Source organism: Centruroides vittatus, unplaced genomic scaffold (assembly GCF_030686945.1).
Source record: "Centruroides vittatus isolate TY-2023 unplaced genomic scaffold, ASM3068694v2 contig_370, whole genome shotgun sequence".
Lineage (NCBI taxonomy): Eukaryota > Metazoa > Arthropoda > Arachnida > Scorpiones > Buthidae > Centruroides > Centruroides vittatus.
In genome coordinates, this window is record NW_027122193.1 from 1,865,216 (window position 1) to 1,884,539 (window position 19,324).

General features: G+C 27.8%; 1 protein-coding gene across 3 annotated transcripts in view; it reads left to right on the forward strand.

Moving 5' to 3' along the window:
* Positions 1-19,324, forward strand: part of LOC136975300 (interleukin-12 receptor subunit beta-2-like) — an 87,306-nt gene that overhangs the window by 58,831 nt on the left and 9,151 nt on the right. For all 3 annotated transcript variants that reach the window (XM_067270342.1, XM_067270343.1, XM_067270344.1), the window contains 12 exons: positions 4,999-5,212; positions 5,333-5,629; positions 7,250-7,379; positions 8,022-8,209; positions 9,786-9,946; positions 13,147-13,309; positions 13,385-13,470; positions 13,593-13,836; positions 14,062-14,382; positions 15,400-15,555; positions 18,027-18,185; positions 18,986-19,076. In XM_067270342.1, coding sequence (XP_067126443.1) covers positions 5,104-5,212; positions 5,333-5,629; positions 7,250-7,379; positions 8,022-8,209; positions 9,786-9,946; positions 13,147-13,309; positions 13,385-13,470; positions 13,593-13,836; positions 14,062-14,382; positions 15,400-15,555; positions 18,027-18,185; positions 18,986-19,076 — 2,105 coding nt within the window. In that variant the 5' untranslated portion in view covers positions 4,999-5,103. The remainder of the gene's footprint in view (positions 1-4,998; positions 5,213-5,332; positions 5,630-7,249; positions 7,380-8,021; positions 8,210-9,785; positions 9,947-13,146; positions 13,310-13,384; positions 13,471-13,592; positions 13,837-14,061; positions 14,383-15,399; positions 15,556-18,026; positions 18,186-18,985; positions 19,077-19,324) is intronic.

The window sequence follows — 19,324 nt, forward strand, 5'->3', positions numbered from 1 at the left end:
TGATTCAAATTTGTTATTTTAATTAATTTTCTCGGTTTATGATTGATATTTTGAGATTTGCAGGGTTAACTTATACGGTGGATTTAAATTTACGAAAGGCAAAAGACATTCTTAATCAATGTAACGTTTTCATACGATGAATTTAAATTCCACGTATAGAACTTCTCTCCATGAAAACAATTGCTAAATAATAATAAAATACAGAAAAATTATAAATAGCTATTTATAATATAACATTATGTGTATACACACATAATCATTCAATATTGCAATTATATTTATTATAGAATATTTGCTATTAAATAAACTGAGTGCTATATTTTGCAACATTTCTAGCAAAATCAGTGTAACTACACAACAAATAAGTTAGCAGATTTTAAATCTGCAGATACATATGGATTGTCATAATACTTCACTTTAAACGTTGCAAAAAGTTCACCGAGTTCAGCGTTATATCCACATTTGCTTGTCACAAGTACTTTCGACGAACCTTACTGTCGTTGTCTTCGGGCGAGAGCATAACTTTGCCGAAAAACTTTAAAAAGGAACTAATCCGATGCAGAATAGAACGCATAAAGCTTTACCAAAGCCGTTAAGAACGTAAAGTGAAAATTATATTTATTACAATATTATAATTTATATGGTGTTTGGCGTGAAAATTATCGTACCAATTTTTTTACTTCACTTTATTAAGTACTTTTAAAGCCAGAAATTGTATAGTGAAGACCAAAGAATTGAGTAGACTTCTGATATACACATGTTACCCGATCATTCAATAACAGTAGATATGTAGTTTTTTTCCATCAGAAATATTGTTTACGATATAAATATACAACTAAAGTAGTTGTGCACTTTTTTCCTATTGTTTAACATTGTTGTTACATAAATGGTTTCTTCATTGTCCTGTTGTTTGTCTCTTACAACCTTCAGAACATTTTATATACATATATTACATGTATTTTAAAATTACCTAGTGAATTCTTTACTTCTAATGAGGAATTTTTTTGTGTTTTGTAGTATGTTTAAATCTTTTTTGGACTATTGATGAGAAATGACGTTTATTATATGTTAAAAATGGCTGAAAATACTATATTAATTTTTTTCATATTCCATCTGAAATACATTGGTTATGTATGCTAGTCGGATTTAAAATACTGTTTAATTAAACCCTGTAACCTTATTTTATACTGGATCTGCAGTGTAAATGAATGTTTAGAAATTCAGCAATATTTATTTAATAAATGTCTCTTTTCAAAAGCCATCTTCAGGATTCATTAAAATAGAATTAATCAGAATACATACAAAATTTAGATTATTTGATTTATGAAATAAAACTAACAGTAAATAAACTTGTAGATTTTTTAACAAAAATTTCTATTTTTATTAAATTATTATACTTAAATATAAAATAAATATAACGCTACCCAGACCTTCGTTCGATCCTTTGCTTCCAGATACGTCCAGTTCTAGATATAACCATTCACAGTTATTGGATGATTATAGGCCACGGACATAAGGTCGTCCCCAGTCGCACTGCAACTATACTATACATAAACTATACTATACTATACGATCAACTATACATAATATATGTTTGCCAGATTGATTTAAGATATTAACCACAACACAAACTGGTCATATTTGTCACAAATAACATAAAAATGTAAATAACTGCTTCATAATAATCCAGATTATCAAATGCCAGCCTACCAGGCATTTTTGCATTTGTATAAAATTTTATACATTATATGTAAAGTGAACAATGCAAACATTATTTTCATTTTGTACTAGAACTCGCTGCTGTATACTTCTGACTTGTTTGCACGTGTTCTTTAATCAGTCTGAAGTTGATACAGTACTTGACTATATTGTGATAATATTTATTTTGCAGATATGATTACTTGTGTAAAGTGATTGCAGAAGTATCAACATTTTTAATAAAATGAAAACTCAAATATATAAATATATATATATATATATATATATACAGTGGAATCATGCTCAACGTTCCAAACGCCATTGTCAAACTTACAGGAAAGTGGCGCCGAACGTCCGACACGTTTTCGCATTTAAAACTTTGGCCTCAACCTCACTAATATAAATGTAATATACAGTAATATGTAATATAATAAATGTAATATGCTTCAAACTTGTTAAGAGCATTAAAATTGCTTTATCTACATTGACATAAACACAAGATTCTAGCATGTTTTCCTGTAGGTTTCGCATCATTAGCTAATTTCAAAATTGATTCATGATTTGTTATTATGGTTGATAAACTACTCATAGGAATTCCAAACTTTGCTACAATGTCTTTCTTTTTTGAACTTTCCGCAACACGTCAGTTTTTTTTAATAATGCTTAAACACTATATTAAGTTCTTCAAATTCCAGTCCATGACTTATTAAATAAAATCTCACTAATTAGTCCAGCAGTTGTCAAAACTATCACCTTTGTAACGTTTTTGACATTCATTAATTTGTAAATCGTTTATCTGCCAACAACAGCATTTGGACCTAATCTCTCTCTTCCTTGTTTACAACCATGTGGGGGGCATATTACACGACGACCAGTATTTCTCATATCTGGGCCATGGTTTTACAAAGGGTTTTCAGGTTAACGCCTGAAATTGAACCTAAATTCAAACTCTTGCCGTAGGGATTAATCGACTTTTAACGATCGACGATCCTTACAAATTAAAAAAAAAATGTACACAATAAATTTTATAATCAGATTTTAAGAATTGTTCCCAGTATGGATGTTTTCAGGTTTTAAATGGGGATTATTTAGAAAAGAACATGTGCGGTCATGGTAGTATGTGATATGGTTCTTAATTAAAAATTTAATTATTTGTTATTTAGATATTTAAAATTGGATCGTTGTATGTGTTTTTTGATTAAGAAATTTATTATAAAAATTCTTCCATTTGTGAAAATTTCAAAAAATTATTTTGTAAACTCAGTTAATGTATCTACATACTTATCTTTTTAATTTTCTGATAATATAAATAATAGTAGTAATAATAAATAAAATTTATCCATTAAAATTTGTATGCCAAATTTGAGAGGATGCTATAACTACAAATAGATCTTTTTGTTCGTAATTTTCATTTCCTGACGGCTTATCAAAATTTGTCAGGAACAGTCTTCTTCCTGTGAGTTTAGCTATTCCTTGTATATCACTGACAATATTATTTTTCTATTTTATCTGTTATTATAAATCATAGGTTTAAAACTGGATGTTTAATTTTGTATAAACTTTGTGAAATTAATTGTGTTTATATTATAAAATGAAATGTTTTGCATTTATTAGTCAATTTGAATATTTTTTTGGACATCTTTATATTTAAGCGTGTTTTAGAAAATGCCTATATTGTTGCTAGATGACCATTGGACTAAAGTGTTTTGAATTTATTCAAGGGCGAAACTTTAAAAACTGATTGAGTTTATGGAATTTTATATGAATAGAAGATTTTTTTCCTCGGAAATTTACTACTGAAGATGAGCATTATGTCGAAAAAACACTAAAGGTTAAGAATATTATAAGTGATTTGCTTTATTGATAAAATAGTTTGTTGTTTCATTTTTGAAATTGTCAAGATTTTAATCAAAATCCATCTAGCAAACAAAGTGATAATTACAGTTACGTCGTACCAATCTTTTATAGCTTTGCAGTTAAAAGGTTGGTACGATGTATCCGTATATCAAGATCTCACATATCTTTGAAAATACAGTGATAAATTTCATTCTGATAACAATGTTATTTCTCTGAGTTTACAGACATTAGATTCATCCAACATTATTATTTATCAAAAACTAAAAGTTAATCAATTATGTTCATATAACATACCAAGTTTTAAAATATTTATTTATAACTACAAATTCTGAATATTATTTAAAAAGATATTGAAGCATTGAATGAAAAAAATCTGTGTTAGAATTGGTTTTTCCCCATTTTTTTCCTAATTATATATGGTATATTTTTCATCTTACTTTAGATATACACTCAAAAGTGAAATTTCAGTGTCATGAAAAAATTTGCGTACCCATATGCACATTACGGGACTGGTAGACGCGAGAGATAGGCAAATGATTAAAAGAACAAGGATATGCAACAGATACCTGTTTATTCAGTAACGAATATGACCCCCACAAGCATCTATACAGGCTAGGGAGACTATCTATGAGGTGATTAACAATTGCCCGCGATATCCCTTGTCAAGCTGTCCACTGCAGCACGCATGTTGTCTATGGTATGTGGCAGTGGTCCCCGGTGCACCTTGTGCCAAACAAGGTCCCACAGGTGAGATGGGAGAGACATCTGGCAAGGTTGCCAGCCATGGAAAGATGTGAATTTTGTTCAGGCTGATGAGAGTTTGCCATGAGATGTGCTGTCGAGCATTGTCTTGCTGGAACATCGTATTGGGTGTGGCCTGAATTAGTGGCCAAACCACAGGCCTTACAATTTGTGTGATGTACTGGTCCATTGTCAGAGTACCAGAAATGTACACCAACGCTGTCTGTTGATCGAACACGGTGTCTGGTTTGGAGCCTGTGTGATGTTTGGCAAAAGTAGCATTTCCCGGGATACTGCCACACTTTTCCAGGGCTGTCATTCCATCATAGACAGAAGCAGAATTCATCCGTAATCAATACCTGATGTCATTCAGTGGTCTAGTTTCGATGACGACGACATCGCCAGTGGTATTCAGCTCGCTGACATCTCTGAAGCATTTTCTATTCTTCTTCAAAAGTTTTGCTGCTGAAGACTGTTGCAGATAGCATTTATGGCCTAAGCCAGCTACTGGTCTTTACATTATTTTTTCTTTACAATATTAATTTTCTTATCTATCAGCTTTATTGAGGACTGTGTTCTTCTGTAATGGAAGAATTAAGAATTAAATTATTCACATTCAGTATAATTAAAAATTCTCAATTATAGCTAACAGTATGTAAACATTATTTATAATATAATTTAAAACATTGTTTTTTCTTTCAGATTTTCTTGGAGTATTATATAATCGAAAAATGAATGTTTTTGCAAAGATTAAACGAATGAAAATATTTTAAAAAGGAAAATTTTTGTATAATACTAAAGAACAAAATGAAAAGAGTGGCAATATCTCTTCACTTTATTCCTTATTTTTCCTTATTTTTATTTGTATTGATTTCTAAATCGGCTGCAAATTGCTGGGACAAAGAGAAAAGTGTGGGCAAGTATAGGAATTTTTATTTACCACAATTGATAAATGCAATTAATTTCAGAATTATTTAAAATCATTTTCATATTATATAGTAATATACTAATTTTTTCTTTAAAATTAACATAATAGATATGACTCAAGACTTTGACGTAGAAGTGGGATCGCCTTTCACATTAAACTGTACTTTGCATCGAGAAAGTATAATTATAGATGAGAATAAATATTATGCAAATGCTTCTTATATTATTTTCAAGAAAGGTGATAGACTTATTGAACATGCAGAAAAAATTGTGGTTTCTCCATTAACTGCACTGCTTAAAGTAAATGTTAGTGAAGCTAATGATACTGGATATTATAATTGTATTATAAAATTACCTGATACCAAGAAAGATATTACTATATGTAGCAGTCGTGTTTGCGTTGGCTGTAAGTATTATCAATTGTTGTTTTTAGTAATTAAATTTATCTATTTGCGAGAAAAAAATTCTTATTTAATTCAGAAAATTTCATTTAACAAAACATAAATTACAAAACAAAAGCAAAAAATTATTAAAATTCATAAAATAAACATGGATCATTGTCATCTAATAATTGTATTAATTCTTCCTAATATAAATTATCCACCTCTTTAATTCCTGATATCATTTTCATTCATATCGTAAAAACCCTCTCCACCAAAAGTGTGGTAGGCATTTACTATACAATGTAAAATTGCATACTTGTTAACAGAATAGTTTATTAGATTTGCTAACAAGACTGTCGTGAAAAATAAGTATGTCATCATTAAAATTTCATCATATATGGAGATAATACACAATCTATATTGGCAAACTACTATTTGCTGAAAGAATAAGATAAACAAGTGATTTTACATAACCTCTTATATCAAAATTGTTTTGTATAAGTACAGCATTATACAAGGATCACTGCAGTTTGTGAACTGTGTTATATCTAAACCATGTTGTATAAGTACCATCTTATACAGAAGTAACATTTATTTTTTTATTTGATTTTTTTTTCTAATTCATATTTTAAAACTTATTTTTACTTTCCTGGCTCTGTTATATATAACAGAGGGAAAGTACAGCAGTCAGTCAAAAAGGACCCTCTCAGATTTTTACATTTTTGGACTGACTTTGAAACGTTAAGGAATGCAAAAAGAATTTGGGGTTTTTTCTCTGTGTGTGTGTGTATATGTGGTATGATTTTGTTCCCCTTCTTTGAAGCTTAATAACTCCTGTGCTTATTGTTGAAAACTTTTGAAATTTTTTAGGGAGATTGATACTACTAAATTTTGGTGGTTAAAGGTCGAGAGGTGGGGAAATAAAGGGAGTCATGTGTTATATCTTCAGTAGGGTTGGACTTAATGATGATTTTATTAGTTATTAGCATTTACAAATTTTTATAAAACTCAATCCCTATCGTCAAAATTAAGCTTACTGCCATTTTATATTAGTTATAAATAAACAACTAACCCATTATACATAAAGTAAGACACCAACCAATGCCGAATTATGGGGCTAGAAATTTCTAGCCCCATAATTCGGCATTGGTTGGTGTCTTACTTACTTTATATTAGTTAAAAATATAAAAAGTATTTTAAAAAAAATATCATAAGATGGCACTACCAAATTTTGCCAGGAAAGTTAAGCAACTCATTGCTAGATTTTTTTAATAGATATTTTAAAAATTTTTATTTTAAACATAAAAGTAATCTGGATAGAAAAGTTTAAAGCCAAATGATTGCCAGATTAAATGTGGCTACATTACTGCAACTATTAATAATTAAATACTAAGTAATTAGGCACTAGAGGTAGGCATTATGTGACATCTCTTATTAAATTTAATAATTATAATTTAAATCAATATTATTAGCAGTATGTAGCTTGATTTTAAAATTGCAATTGTTTAGCTTTAATATGATCACTATTATTTGAAATGTTAAAATTTTTTAATATAATGGTATAATGGCCAGTTGAATAAATTAAAATAATTTAAAAATTAATTTTCTTATATCTAATATATAGGTATAATATAATCTTACAGATAAACCAACACCACCTGTAAATTTTTCATGTAAAATTCTTCACTATAAAACATTACAATGTGGATGGTCAACCGAACCAAACAATGTTACTATAACGTCAAAAATTTATCAAAAGCAAAATTCAAAACAGTAAGTCTAAATTTTATGTTTTACTAATATTATTGATCATTAATATAAACAGATCCTTACAATCAACAAATTATATTCTGTGTTTATTCTGCGACTACAATATCACGAAGACTAAAATAATTCATTTTAATATCGGTGACTAAAATTAATTTTATCCATCCTCCACGTATGACTTACTTTTTGAGCAAGTGGAGTGTACTTGTTGATTTTTTCAGTGCGGGCAATTTTTATGTTGTTGCTACTATTAAATACTTATTTATACATTTAATTTTTACCTTAAAGTTTTTATTAGCATTCAGCATTATTAATTTGCATGTAAAATATGAAAATGAAGTATATTATCATAGCTTTTATCATATTTTAAAATTATATCTTCCATTTTGCACTGTTTTGCTAAATTTAATCTTTATGTCAATAAATAAACAACAACAATAATAATAATAGTCTAAAATGTGCCCAAATTTAATTTGTAAGAAGTTAGAATTATTTCTTTAGTATGATAAAATTCACTGTATAGTACAGAAACGAAAGACTTAAATCTTTTTAAAAATCTTCCAAAAATGTTCATTCCAATAAAAATACTTTGTGTATAGTTCTCTAAAATGATTTTTGCAACTAAAATGTGTTGTAATTTTTTTCCAGCAATGTTTTTTCAGTTCAGCAATGTCCACATAAAGAACGTAGTTCAAGTAATTATTGGATGTGCGAGTGGAAGCTGACCTCCAATCCGGCTTTTAATCAGTTTATATTAGATTATGATTTTGTTGTTGAGTCAAGCAATAGTCTTGGATCCAGAGATGATACATTTAAGATGCATCGTGATGAAATTGGTAGGTTTACTTTTTAATTTTTTTAAAAAATCAAATACTTAAAATAATTCTGTAAATTACATTTTTTTTTAAATGTAATGAACAAACAGAAAAACAAAATAAATATAACCAACATGAAATAGCATCAGATTAAATTTGTATATTTTGTGACATCATATTTAGATTTATAACTAAAATAAGAAAAGAATTTAGTGATAACAATTTTCGTCTAAATTTTTTCTGGAAAAATAATAACAATAAAGGGACATTACTATAATCATTCATATAGATCAATCGCCAAGGTATTTTTATCTAATATAATAAAATTACCGTATATTTCTGCGGATAAGACGATAGTTGAATCATAAAAAAATACCCCGAAAATCCGGGGTTATCTTATAGGATAGGTACAAAAAAATTAGATTGAAATTTATATAAATTAAAACCATTATAAAAAAAATGGACAAACGGTAATTATTTACTAGTAGAGAGTAGGGCACGTCCACAAAATAGAATAGCCCGTACGACATTTTTGTGAATAGTCAAGGTCATTACCCGAATGCCCGAATCGGTGCGAATGTTTGCAACAATAGCAAGACAGAAAATAAAATTTGTTCGTTCAAAAAATTACGGAATAGGACGTAATTCCGTATACGCTATAGAGTATTATTATCCAGAAGATGATTGCCAATCTAAACTAAATTCATAGGCCGTTGATAGTTTGGGGGTTGTCTTATAGGACAGATATATGCTAAAACTGTAAAACTTTTATGAAAATTTACACCTCGTATTATCTGAAGGTCGTCTTATCCATGGAAATATACGGTATATTGACTTCACTTACTGATTCACTAGCACTAATTTTTTTTTTGTCAACGTTGTTGTCTCAAAGATGCATATTAAATTTAAAAATATCTGTTTTAAAATATAACATTTTCAATTTTTTTTAATCTTGAAGTATTGTTAATTTTGTTTTTTGTAAATTATTGCATTTACATATTCAGGAAGTCTTTAATAAAAAGTTGAAAGGGCTTATTTATTGTTCATGTTTTTCTTCAAAATTACTTTATTGAACTTAATTCAGTAAATGAGTTCCAATAAAGCAATTTTTTGTTATTAAGAAATTGGGAGATTTGCTCACAATTTTATAAACATTTTAATCTGTACAGTTTTTAATAATTCGAATTTAACTTTCTCTCACACATACGCACACACATTAGTTAATTTTTTTAGTTCTTTCTGCTCCGTAGGCACTAAGAGGGTCTTTATAGCAAGCTTTTTATGGGTTTGGCAAGGCCCACAGTGGGGTGGCTGATTTTGAGAGATGGAACCCAACATATCCATATAGACCCCAAAAAATTCCAGCAATCCATCTAGATTTAATTCTGGGTTTCTCCAGTGATAGGCTGCCAGCTGGCCATGTCGCCGGCCTTTGTTAGATGTTTATGAAATCACATGGATTACTAAAAATAATACATTTTATCAAAGTTTTTTAAAGTTGTGATTATGATATAAACAGACAAAATTATATATATTTTTACATAAGAAATAGTTAAAATTTTGTGCTATTAAGTCTTTTGTATTTTGTATATTTCAGTATTGCCAGGTCAACCTAAACATTTAACGTATCGCAATTTGCAGCCAAAAAGTTTAACATTGGAATGGCAATATCCAGATGAAATGGAAAATTTTTTATCACGTCTTATTTATCAATTAGTATATTATAAAGTAAACAAAAACTTCACTAAAGATTTAAAAGTATGTATTTTTTTTATAATTTTATAAAATATATTTAAAATTTCTAACACAATCTCTTTCTAATTTAGTTTTATTGTTTTTTTTTTCTCGTATCAAAATAGCATTAAAATCTAAATATTGATAATTTTATTAAAATAATTACATTAAATTCAATCGCCATCTAATTAATTAATTCAAGATAAATAGGAGAAATTAAACTTAATTTCTATTTAATTATTCCAAATTTCAAAGTTACTGATTTGTCCATTAGATGACAAATCATTCAAAATAATTAATAACTAAAAAAACATTAATCTGATTAATTCGGATTTGAAAATATGATCTACTTACTTTTTATTATTCTGGACAGTAGTTCAAAGCAGTGAATGGAAGATTCTAATATATAAAAATTATGAATTAGTATCTTTCATTCATTGTCTTGAATCATTTTTCATTCTTTGATAATGAAGTATTATGCAGTACTTCTGATATAGTTTGTCGTTCTCAATTCTGAAAATGTAAAGAATAATTTTGTACGTATCAATAGTTTAAAGAGGATGTTAACTATGTTAAGAAGTAAGAGATTATTGTTTATTGTATTTTAGAAACAAAAATAAAATTAAAGACTCACGCCAAGGTTTATACTTCTTCTCACTGAAAACTCACTGTGTTCAGCATTAATAAAGTTTCTTTAGTATTAGCACAAGCACTTTCGACGAATGTATAATCGTCATCATCAGATGAAAAGAACTATTTTTAACGAAACGAACGTGCAGAATGTTCCAAACAAAGAACAGATTTTTTTTAAAAATTCGAATCAGGTGTCCAGTAATTCCGTTAAGAACATATGTGGTCCGGAATGGAAATACTAAAATGCAGTAACAGTCGAGGGCTTGTATTCATCTGGGAAGCTTTTATCACAGCTACTACAGAAGCATGCAATGTTCCCACTCTTGATCTACCCGGGATGTGGGTAGCTTTGTACCAGTGTTTAAACAACCAAATGTGCCTGACATCGCATCGCAAATGCGGTGTCAATTACACGCATGCGCCGCTCGCTCCATAATTTCAAGGATTTGAACACGACAAAAATTATCTGTATGTTCTTAATGGAATTACTGGACACCTGATTCGAATTTTAAAAAAATTCTGTTTTTTGTTTGGAACATTCTGCACGTTCGTTTCGTTAAAAATAGTTCTTTTCACCTGATGATGACGATTATACATTTGTCGAAAGTGCTCGTGCTAATACTAAAGGAACTTCATTAACGCTGAGCATGGTGAGTTTTCTTCCAGAAGAAGTATTTTAGAAAATTACAGAAAACATTTTGTCAAATTATTTTTTAATAATTTAGATATCAATGTTGTTATTGATATATACAGGTATCCCTTGTATAACACAGTAGCTACATTTCTAAAAAGTGCCATGTTATGTGAGTCCTTGCTATACAAAACAAAGGACTAGTGCAAAACGTAGTTATGTTCCAGAAGTTAAAAAAAGTATTTGGTATTTGAATACGGAATTGTTCCCAACTGGAACAATTCTGTATTCAAATACCAAGATATCACTGTTTCATTTGTCACTTTTATGAATGATTACTTACCTATGATTAAAAAAAGTTTAATAACATTTACCTAAAAATATTTTAAAAAACTTTACTAAATATGAAGATTAATCTATAAAAACAAAACACAGTGACAGTCTTAAAGGCTAAAATCTGAAAGCAACAATGATGACAGGAAGCAAGGATAGGAATAAAAAATTCTATCAGTTTTCATTAAACCTGGTGAAAGGCACAAACAAATCGAAAATTTCAATATTCTAAAATTCATGGGCAAATTTGAGACAACACACACGCTTACTTGAATAAAAAAGTACTGATTAACGTAGTTTACACTTAAAACTGTGAAATTTTGTACTGAGAATTTCTAAAACTGTGTTAGAACGATAATCGGAAGTCGTGTTGTATGGGGGATATCCCCAATTTTCAAACCGTGTTAGAGCAAAACTGTTGTAGAAGTACCACGTTGTATGAGAGATACCTTTATATCGCTACTAATTATTAAATAATTTTTTGATTTCTTATTAATCCTTTTTTTTATTAATTAACGTTATTTACATTGTTAATTTAAGATTTAATCACACTTGTAGAAACATTCAAATCAAAAACTGGAATGAATATTTTTACTTTTGAATTTGGTAAAAAACATTTTAAGTTGTTTATTTCGCTCCAGTCTGTTTTAAATGATAAAGTTTTAATGGAAAGATTAAATGTTAGATTATTAAATAAACAATATTATACCATAAAACTTAAAATAAAATAAAGAACAATAAGTTCAATTTTTAGAATTTTAAGCGATCAAATAATAAAATTTAAATGATTTCTAGATATCCGGAAACAGAAGTCAAAATGAGATTCCAGAGACAATACTTCCAGAGATAAGTAATGTCTTTGGAAAAACTATCTTTATTCAGTTACTAAAATATATTTCCTATGGATAATTAAATTCCTATGGATAATTTCTTGTTACAAAACATCCCTAGACTTCTAAATAAAGACCTAAAACACTTCTAATATTAAACATTGAAATAAATATGAGCTATATGTAAAGATTAATAAAGACAAATAAGATAATTATTTACTCAATTTTCGGTGAATCTGTAAGAAGCAGCAGTCACGAGAGGGAGAAATTATCCTTATCATTGATGATGGGTGAATATAAGTAATAGAGAATAAATGTTTGCAAAGTGAAAATTCTAAGGATCATCTCCTACCATCAGATGGTCTGTTGGTAATTAGTGATTTCAACAAATTTAAAGAGAGTGCTGTATAAATTTTAAATGGCTAAATACAAATAGAGCAAATTTGTTTACAATTTACACTGACGTTAAATGATGTCTCGTGTTGTTAATATAGATACACGTTTATGTTATTTGAAAGTATAATGAACGCAAATTATATTAATCAGATTTCAAGGGAATTCAGTTAATAATAAACTTATTGGATTATGTTTGCAACCTCCAGCATTAAATTTCCACTTGTAGAATCTATTTTACTGTTTATAAAGAAATTTCAAGAACAATAATTACAAATGTACTTGTATTTTTTTCTCATTAACATTGTAATAAAACAGTGTTAATGAGGACTTACAAAACATATTTATTTGAACTCTGTTTATATTATAGTATTTGTATATAATAATTTTGATTATAATTACAGGTTATTAATGTTACGAGTAATGAAAAACATATATTTTATAATATTACAAATTTAATACCACATATGCAATACAAATTTGAAGTTCGATGCCGCTCAAATGCTTCCAAAGGTGACTACATGTGGAGTAAGAATGAAACAATAGTTATTCAAACTAAAGAAGATGGTAATAAATTTCTTATTTATCTAAATGTTGAGGTGAATTTATCCGATTATTTCATTAAAATAATCAATTTTTCAGTTCCTTATATTGTGCCAGAAATAATAAAAGAAGCTTTTGAAGTTCAGAAGTCAGAAAATAATTATAGAATTACCCTTTATTGGAAAGTAATGAAACATATATGATTTTTTTGTATTTATATATTTACTTGATATGTATTACAATAATTAAAATACATAAAAGTTTTATCCTGTTTTTGCTCTATTTTAATGAAAATTATTTTTAATAGCCCGTACCTGAAGAATTTAGAAATGGAAAAAACTTCTTCTACGTGGTGACTTATACACCATTAAATATATCATATGAAGAAAGCAATATTGTATTGTATAATAACAAAATCAATTCATCATCATCACACGTCACTTTCAATAACCTCAATTCGAGTATAGCATATGAATTTAAAGTATATTCTGCTAATGATAATGGTATTTCGGAAAAATCAAACACTATCGTGGTGGACAAATGGGATAATTGTAAGTTCAATCAAGAATATTTTTGAAATTTAGATACTTACACAATGTTTTTTTATATCAGTTTTTTATAAACATTTTAACATTACTTTTAAAAATTATATATTTTAATGTCAAAAAATCATGACACTGGAGTAAAAATATGCCTGATATATTTGTTGATTATATGAATAGCTATTTTATTTTAAAATAATAATATTATTATTATTTTTTTGCTCTTGTTTTTAGTATTACCATCTCCTGTTGATGTTGCTGTGATATCATATGGTCAGGATTATTTCAATATATCTTGGAAACCAGTTTATAAAACGGAAAACCTAATTAAAGGTTATACAGTATTTTGGTGTACTAATCTACCAAGATCTTACAATCTCCTTTCTAAACCATGTAACGGTTCCATTCATTGGAAGCATGTTTCAGCAAAGACAACTTCAATAAAACATCCAATGTCAGATCTCCAAACAAATATAAAGTTTGCTGTAGCAGCAGTTTCAACCTCTTCATCTTCAGGGATGGTATGGGCACCTTGCATGATTTCATATAATGACAGTAAGTATTATATAAAGTATTTTTATGAAGCATTATTTGTATACTACGTTTTAAATCTAAGTTTTTTTTTAGAATTTGAAATCTGTTTTTTTGGTATTTAACATCAAAATAACTTATTTAAGATGCTTCCCATAAATATAAGTCCACTTTGAAAAACAGTAACAAAACATGAATAAAAAATTTCTTAATGCCCAATGTGACATCCTTGAGCCAAAATTAAATTAAATACGTGATTAGGCATTGATTTCGTTAAAGTTTGCAAGTATTTTTCTTTAATTTCCTTCCATTCAGTTAATATTGCATTCTTCAGTTCCTATATTATGTTATATTGCTGGCCTCTTGCATACACAGCTCTAGTAAGTATTTTCTACATGTTCTGAATGGGGTTGAGATCAGGACTGCAAGGTAGCTAATCCAAAATTAGCACTCCATTACTCAAAAACCATTCATAAGTGGACTTAGCATTGTATATTGAGGCATTGTCCTGGTCTTAGATCCATCATGGGCATCCTATTTTCTCTGCAAATGGTAAGAGATGTTTCTCTAGCATTTCTTGATAGCCATTTACGTTCATTCTGCTCTGTATGAATGCCGCATTAGGCTTTACCTTCCATCTGAATGATGCCCATATCATCACAAAACTGCCACCCTGTTGACATTTTGAACATAACTGTTCTTCTCGTCTTAAACTGTGCCATCCAACAATCCATATAGGCCATCCAATTAAACTTTTTTCGTAACTCCATATAATCCTTTTATTTTTCTTTCCAATACATCATTTCTTTGATCCATTTTAATCACTTCTGCTTGTGTGCTTTTGTTAAGGCAGAGGTAAGTTTTTTTTGACTAAAGAATTATTTTTCAAAGAAAAATGAGCAAAAATTTCTCCATTGCAAGAAATTAAAAAAATAAAATAATCATAATTTCAGATTTGATTAATTTCTAAATAATTTCATAATATTTATTATGAAGATATTTAATTTTATTAAAATTATTTAAAATTAATTTTAATTACAGCAGTCGTGAAGATCAGAGAACCATTTTCCATTACTGCAAAAAACTTTTCTACTTTACATATTGCTTGGAGTTTTGATTGTAATGCTCAGAAAGCTTTAATAAAAGAATTTTATATTATTTATTGTCGAACAAAAGACGAGAGAAGTAATTGCATTGGTAAGGTTTATAAGTACCGTATTTAAAGCAAAATAATAGTTACGTAAAAATCAAGTAATAATGATCACCAAATGTTAAAACTATCGGTTGATGTTTATTTTATAATGATTCATCAGAAACTATTTTACAAATTTAACCCATATGTATATTAATTTTATATATATATATATAAACAAGATGCGGAAAAAATATAATATAATATAATATAAATTTATATTTAACAAAAATATAATATAAATTTGTGGAATGGTTTTCGAAGGTGGATTGTGAAAATAATCCAAAAAGTGTTAATCAAAGATTAAATGATTAATTAAATCAATTAAAGATTTAAACTGTCAGTGTAAAACTGTCTATTGATTTATTGATCTAGAACAGTGTTTCCCAACGTGGGGCCCACGCTCCACAGAGGGGCAATTTGATTGTTAAGGGGGCAATTCGAAAATGGACTCGTCCAGAGTTTAAGTTAACCGTATAGCCGCTGTATGCCATATTTATTATAAATATTGATTTAAGTTAGTTTTAATTTTCTTTGTTCTTTGTTTCCCTTTTCTTTTAGAACTTCCCTTTATAACTCTTTGCCCTTGGGGTGGGATTAACAATTCTGGGAACCACTGAGAACAAAGAGATGAACGAGGCCCTGAGGCCGGTGAAAGAAGAGAAAGGACATTTTTTGCCCAGACCTCGAGGTGGGCAGACACGAGTTGTGGTGTTCCAGGTCACATTTGGCAATGACTGGAAAGTGCAAAAGAGTTTAATGAAGGGATGGGTTTTATCGTGATTACAATGGCAATTAAGTGCAAGAAAAACTTTAACGAACACGACAATGACAGACCTTCCAAAAGAGTTCAACATATATGTTGGGGGGCATAAGAATTTTAGAAAGGCTTAGGTGGAGCATAGCACAAAAAAGGTTGGAAAACACTGATCTAGAAGAAAGAAAATTTACTATTAATTTATACTGAATTTTAATTATCATGTCATTGAAATTACATTAAATTATTACTAAAGTTTTTGAATTATTAGAATACTTAAACGATATAAGAGAGCTTATTTATATTGGAATTTTGTAAGATCTAGAAAAGATTGTTTTAAAAATTTAACTTATCTGAATTGAAGTTAATTGATAGGTATTGTCTACCGCACCAAATTGTTTGAATCATGAAATAACCGAATAGTCAAATAATAATTCTCTAGATTTTAGTTAATTATTAAATATTTAGCATAAAATAGAAACATAATTCTAATGAAATAAATTTGATACGTTAATAATTTATAAATTCCGATACAAGATAAATATTATAAATATAATGGATTATTGAAATTGTAACACACCAACACTAATTTTGTCACAAAAGTCATACTATTATTTTATCTTGCAACTAAACAGAATACTTCTATACTTTTCTTCGTCTCTCTCCTTGCTGGCAAGTCTAGCCAGTCCCAGATTCTAGAACAACAGAACCATTGTCCCACAAAAGAGCAGGATCCCTGGGTCATAGAATAACAAAAATGATGAGTTAGTGTTAATTTGCAATGTTATAATGATAGGAAAAAAACATTTTAAATATATAATAAAAGTCTTATAAAAATATATTTGAATTAAAACATTTTTACATATTCTTTACAATAAATAAGGATTCAAATTCATTTTTATTAAATTTTTAAAATTTATTTCAAAATTTTCATACTAGAGGCTTTGCCCCCTCACTCACCCCACAAGCCTGCTTACTTGTTTGAAAATTTCTTGTTGATTCATTGCTTTCTCATACCACTGTTTCTATTTTTTTCGCTACGACGGAAAAAGTATATGAATGAATTTAAGCTAATAATTTTGATTTATGTTGAGTAGATGACACTCATTCATCTGCTACAAATTTTAATTCGTAAGATGAACCACAAAACAGAAGTAAAAATGTCTATAAGAAACTGTGTCTGTCATTTTATTTCCCCTTTTTTTCTACTAACAGAGAAATAACATTACATAATCACGGGGGAAAAATAGAAAACTGCCTGTATTTATTTAAAAGGTTCTAGTAATTTGGATCTCAAGATACACAATTTAGGCAAACATACAAAATATGCACTGTGCAAACACTATCAGTGCATTGCTAATAATTAAAATAATGTCTAGCTTGGCTGTTTTACAGTTTGGGAATCACTGCTCTATTTCCTCTTCTTTCTAAAGCATTTGATTTGAAATCCATTTCATGTCGTCAAGTAACTCTAAATATTTATAATTTTTAAATTAAAATTAGACTTGATACTGTTTAGCTAAATTTTTCTTTTAATTTAAAATGAATAAATAAAACATACCAAAGCAAAAAAATAAAATAAATTATATTGGTAATAGTTATTAAGACATTATATATATTATCCTACATCCAATATATTAATGTAATAATAATGTAATGCAAAATAGAAAAATATATGGCATCGATTTGATAATATTAAAATATACTTATGTATTTCAGACAAAATATATTCACATAAGTTAGAAAATAAGAGCGAAGAACATTATTATATAATTGGACTGGCTTCGAAAACATATTATCGTATCTTCATTAGAATTATTACTACAAACGGCAAGAAAGTAGATAGTGCTCATCAATTTGTACAAACGCCATCTGAAGGTATGTATAATTAATGGAATTATTATTGTATTTATTTATTAAAAAGAATAAAATATTGTTATGTATCATATACTTCTATTTCAGTTAAATATTTGTAATGTATTAAATAAATTAATTTGCAGCAATTTTAAATTAATATAGTCGTAATTATAAACTTTGTATATGTATATGTATATAAACATTTGTATATGTATATAAACAATAGTTACTATGAATACTTCTAAATTGTAATAAAATTAGTACAAAATCAATGTTATATTACTTATGCAATATATTCAATAACACGTGCATTGTAGTATTTTTTTCAGAACCCAATGCATATTTTTTATATTTCTATTTGCATTTGTTAACTATAATAATCTCAAGTAATAGCAACATACGTAGATAATAATTATAAATAGATTAGTTTTATTTATATTTTGTTAGTATAAATTGTAAATTATGCTAGTTTATAGTATTTTCTGAATACAACTATATTATATTACTGTATATATAAATTTCTAATATAGCTTATTTTTTAATAATTTAAAAATTATTAATGCACGTATTAATTCTATTATTAACACAATTCACGAATAACTATCTAAACAGGATATAGTTTCCTGTTTGGTTATCCAGTTCCTTCGATACAGTTTATATCTATTTTTACATATTCATTTAAATGTGAGTCTATCGTAGTAGTTATATAAGATACCGGCTATTTAGTATTAAAAATTATAATTAATAATAAAATATAAATAGGAAAAATAACTGAATTTCATCTTTTCAATTTTGTTTATTCAATTATTTTACTTTTCGAGGTACCTCTCCAGAAATGATTGTCAGTATCATTGTCGGCGTGTCCTTCACTTGCATTTGTTTAACATTCATAATTTGTTTTCTTGTGAAATGGTGAGTATAATCTTTCATTTTTACTTATTTTATATTATTTATATAAAATAATACGATTATCACACAAATATTGCAGAATTTAAGCGCATAGGTTTAAACATTTTTTCGAATTTATTGAAATTATTACTATCAAAATTTTAGATCTCTGTGTGTAATAATTTGAAAAATTGTAATTGGCAAAATTCTATATCCATATGCTTATCTGTTATCAATTAACTGATATCACATCTAATTTTTGTGTACGTAAG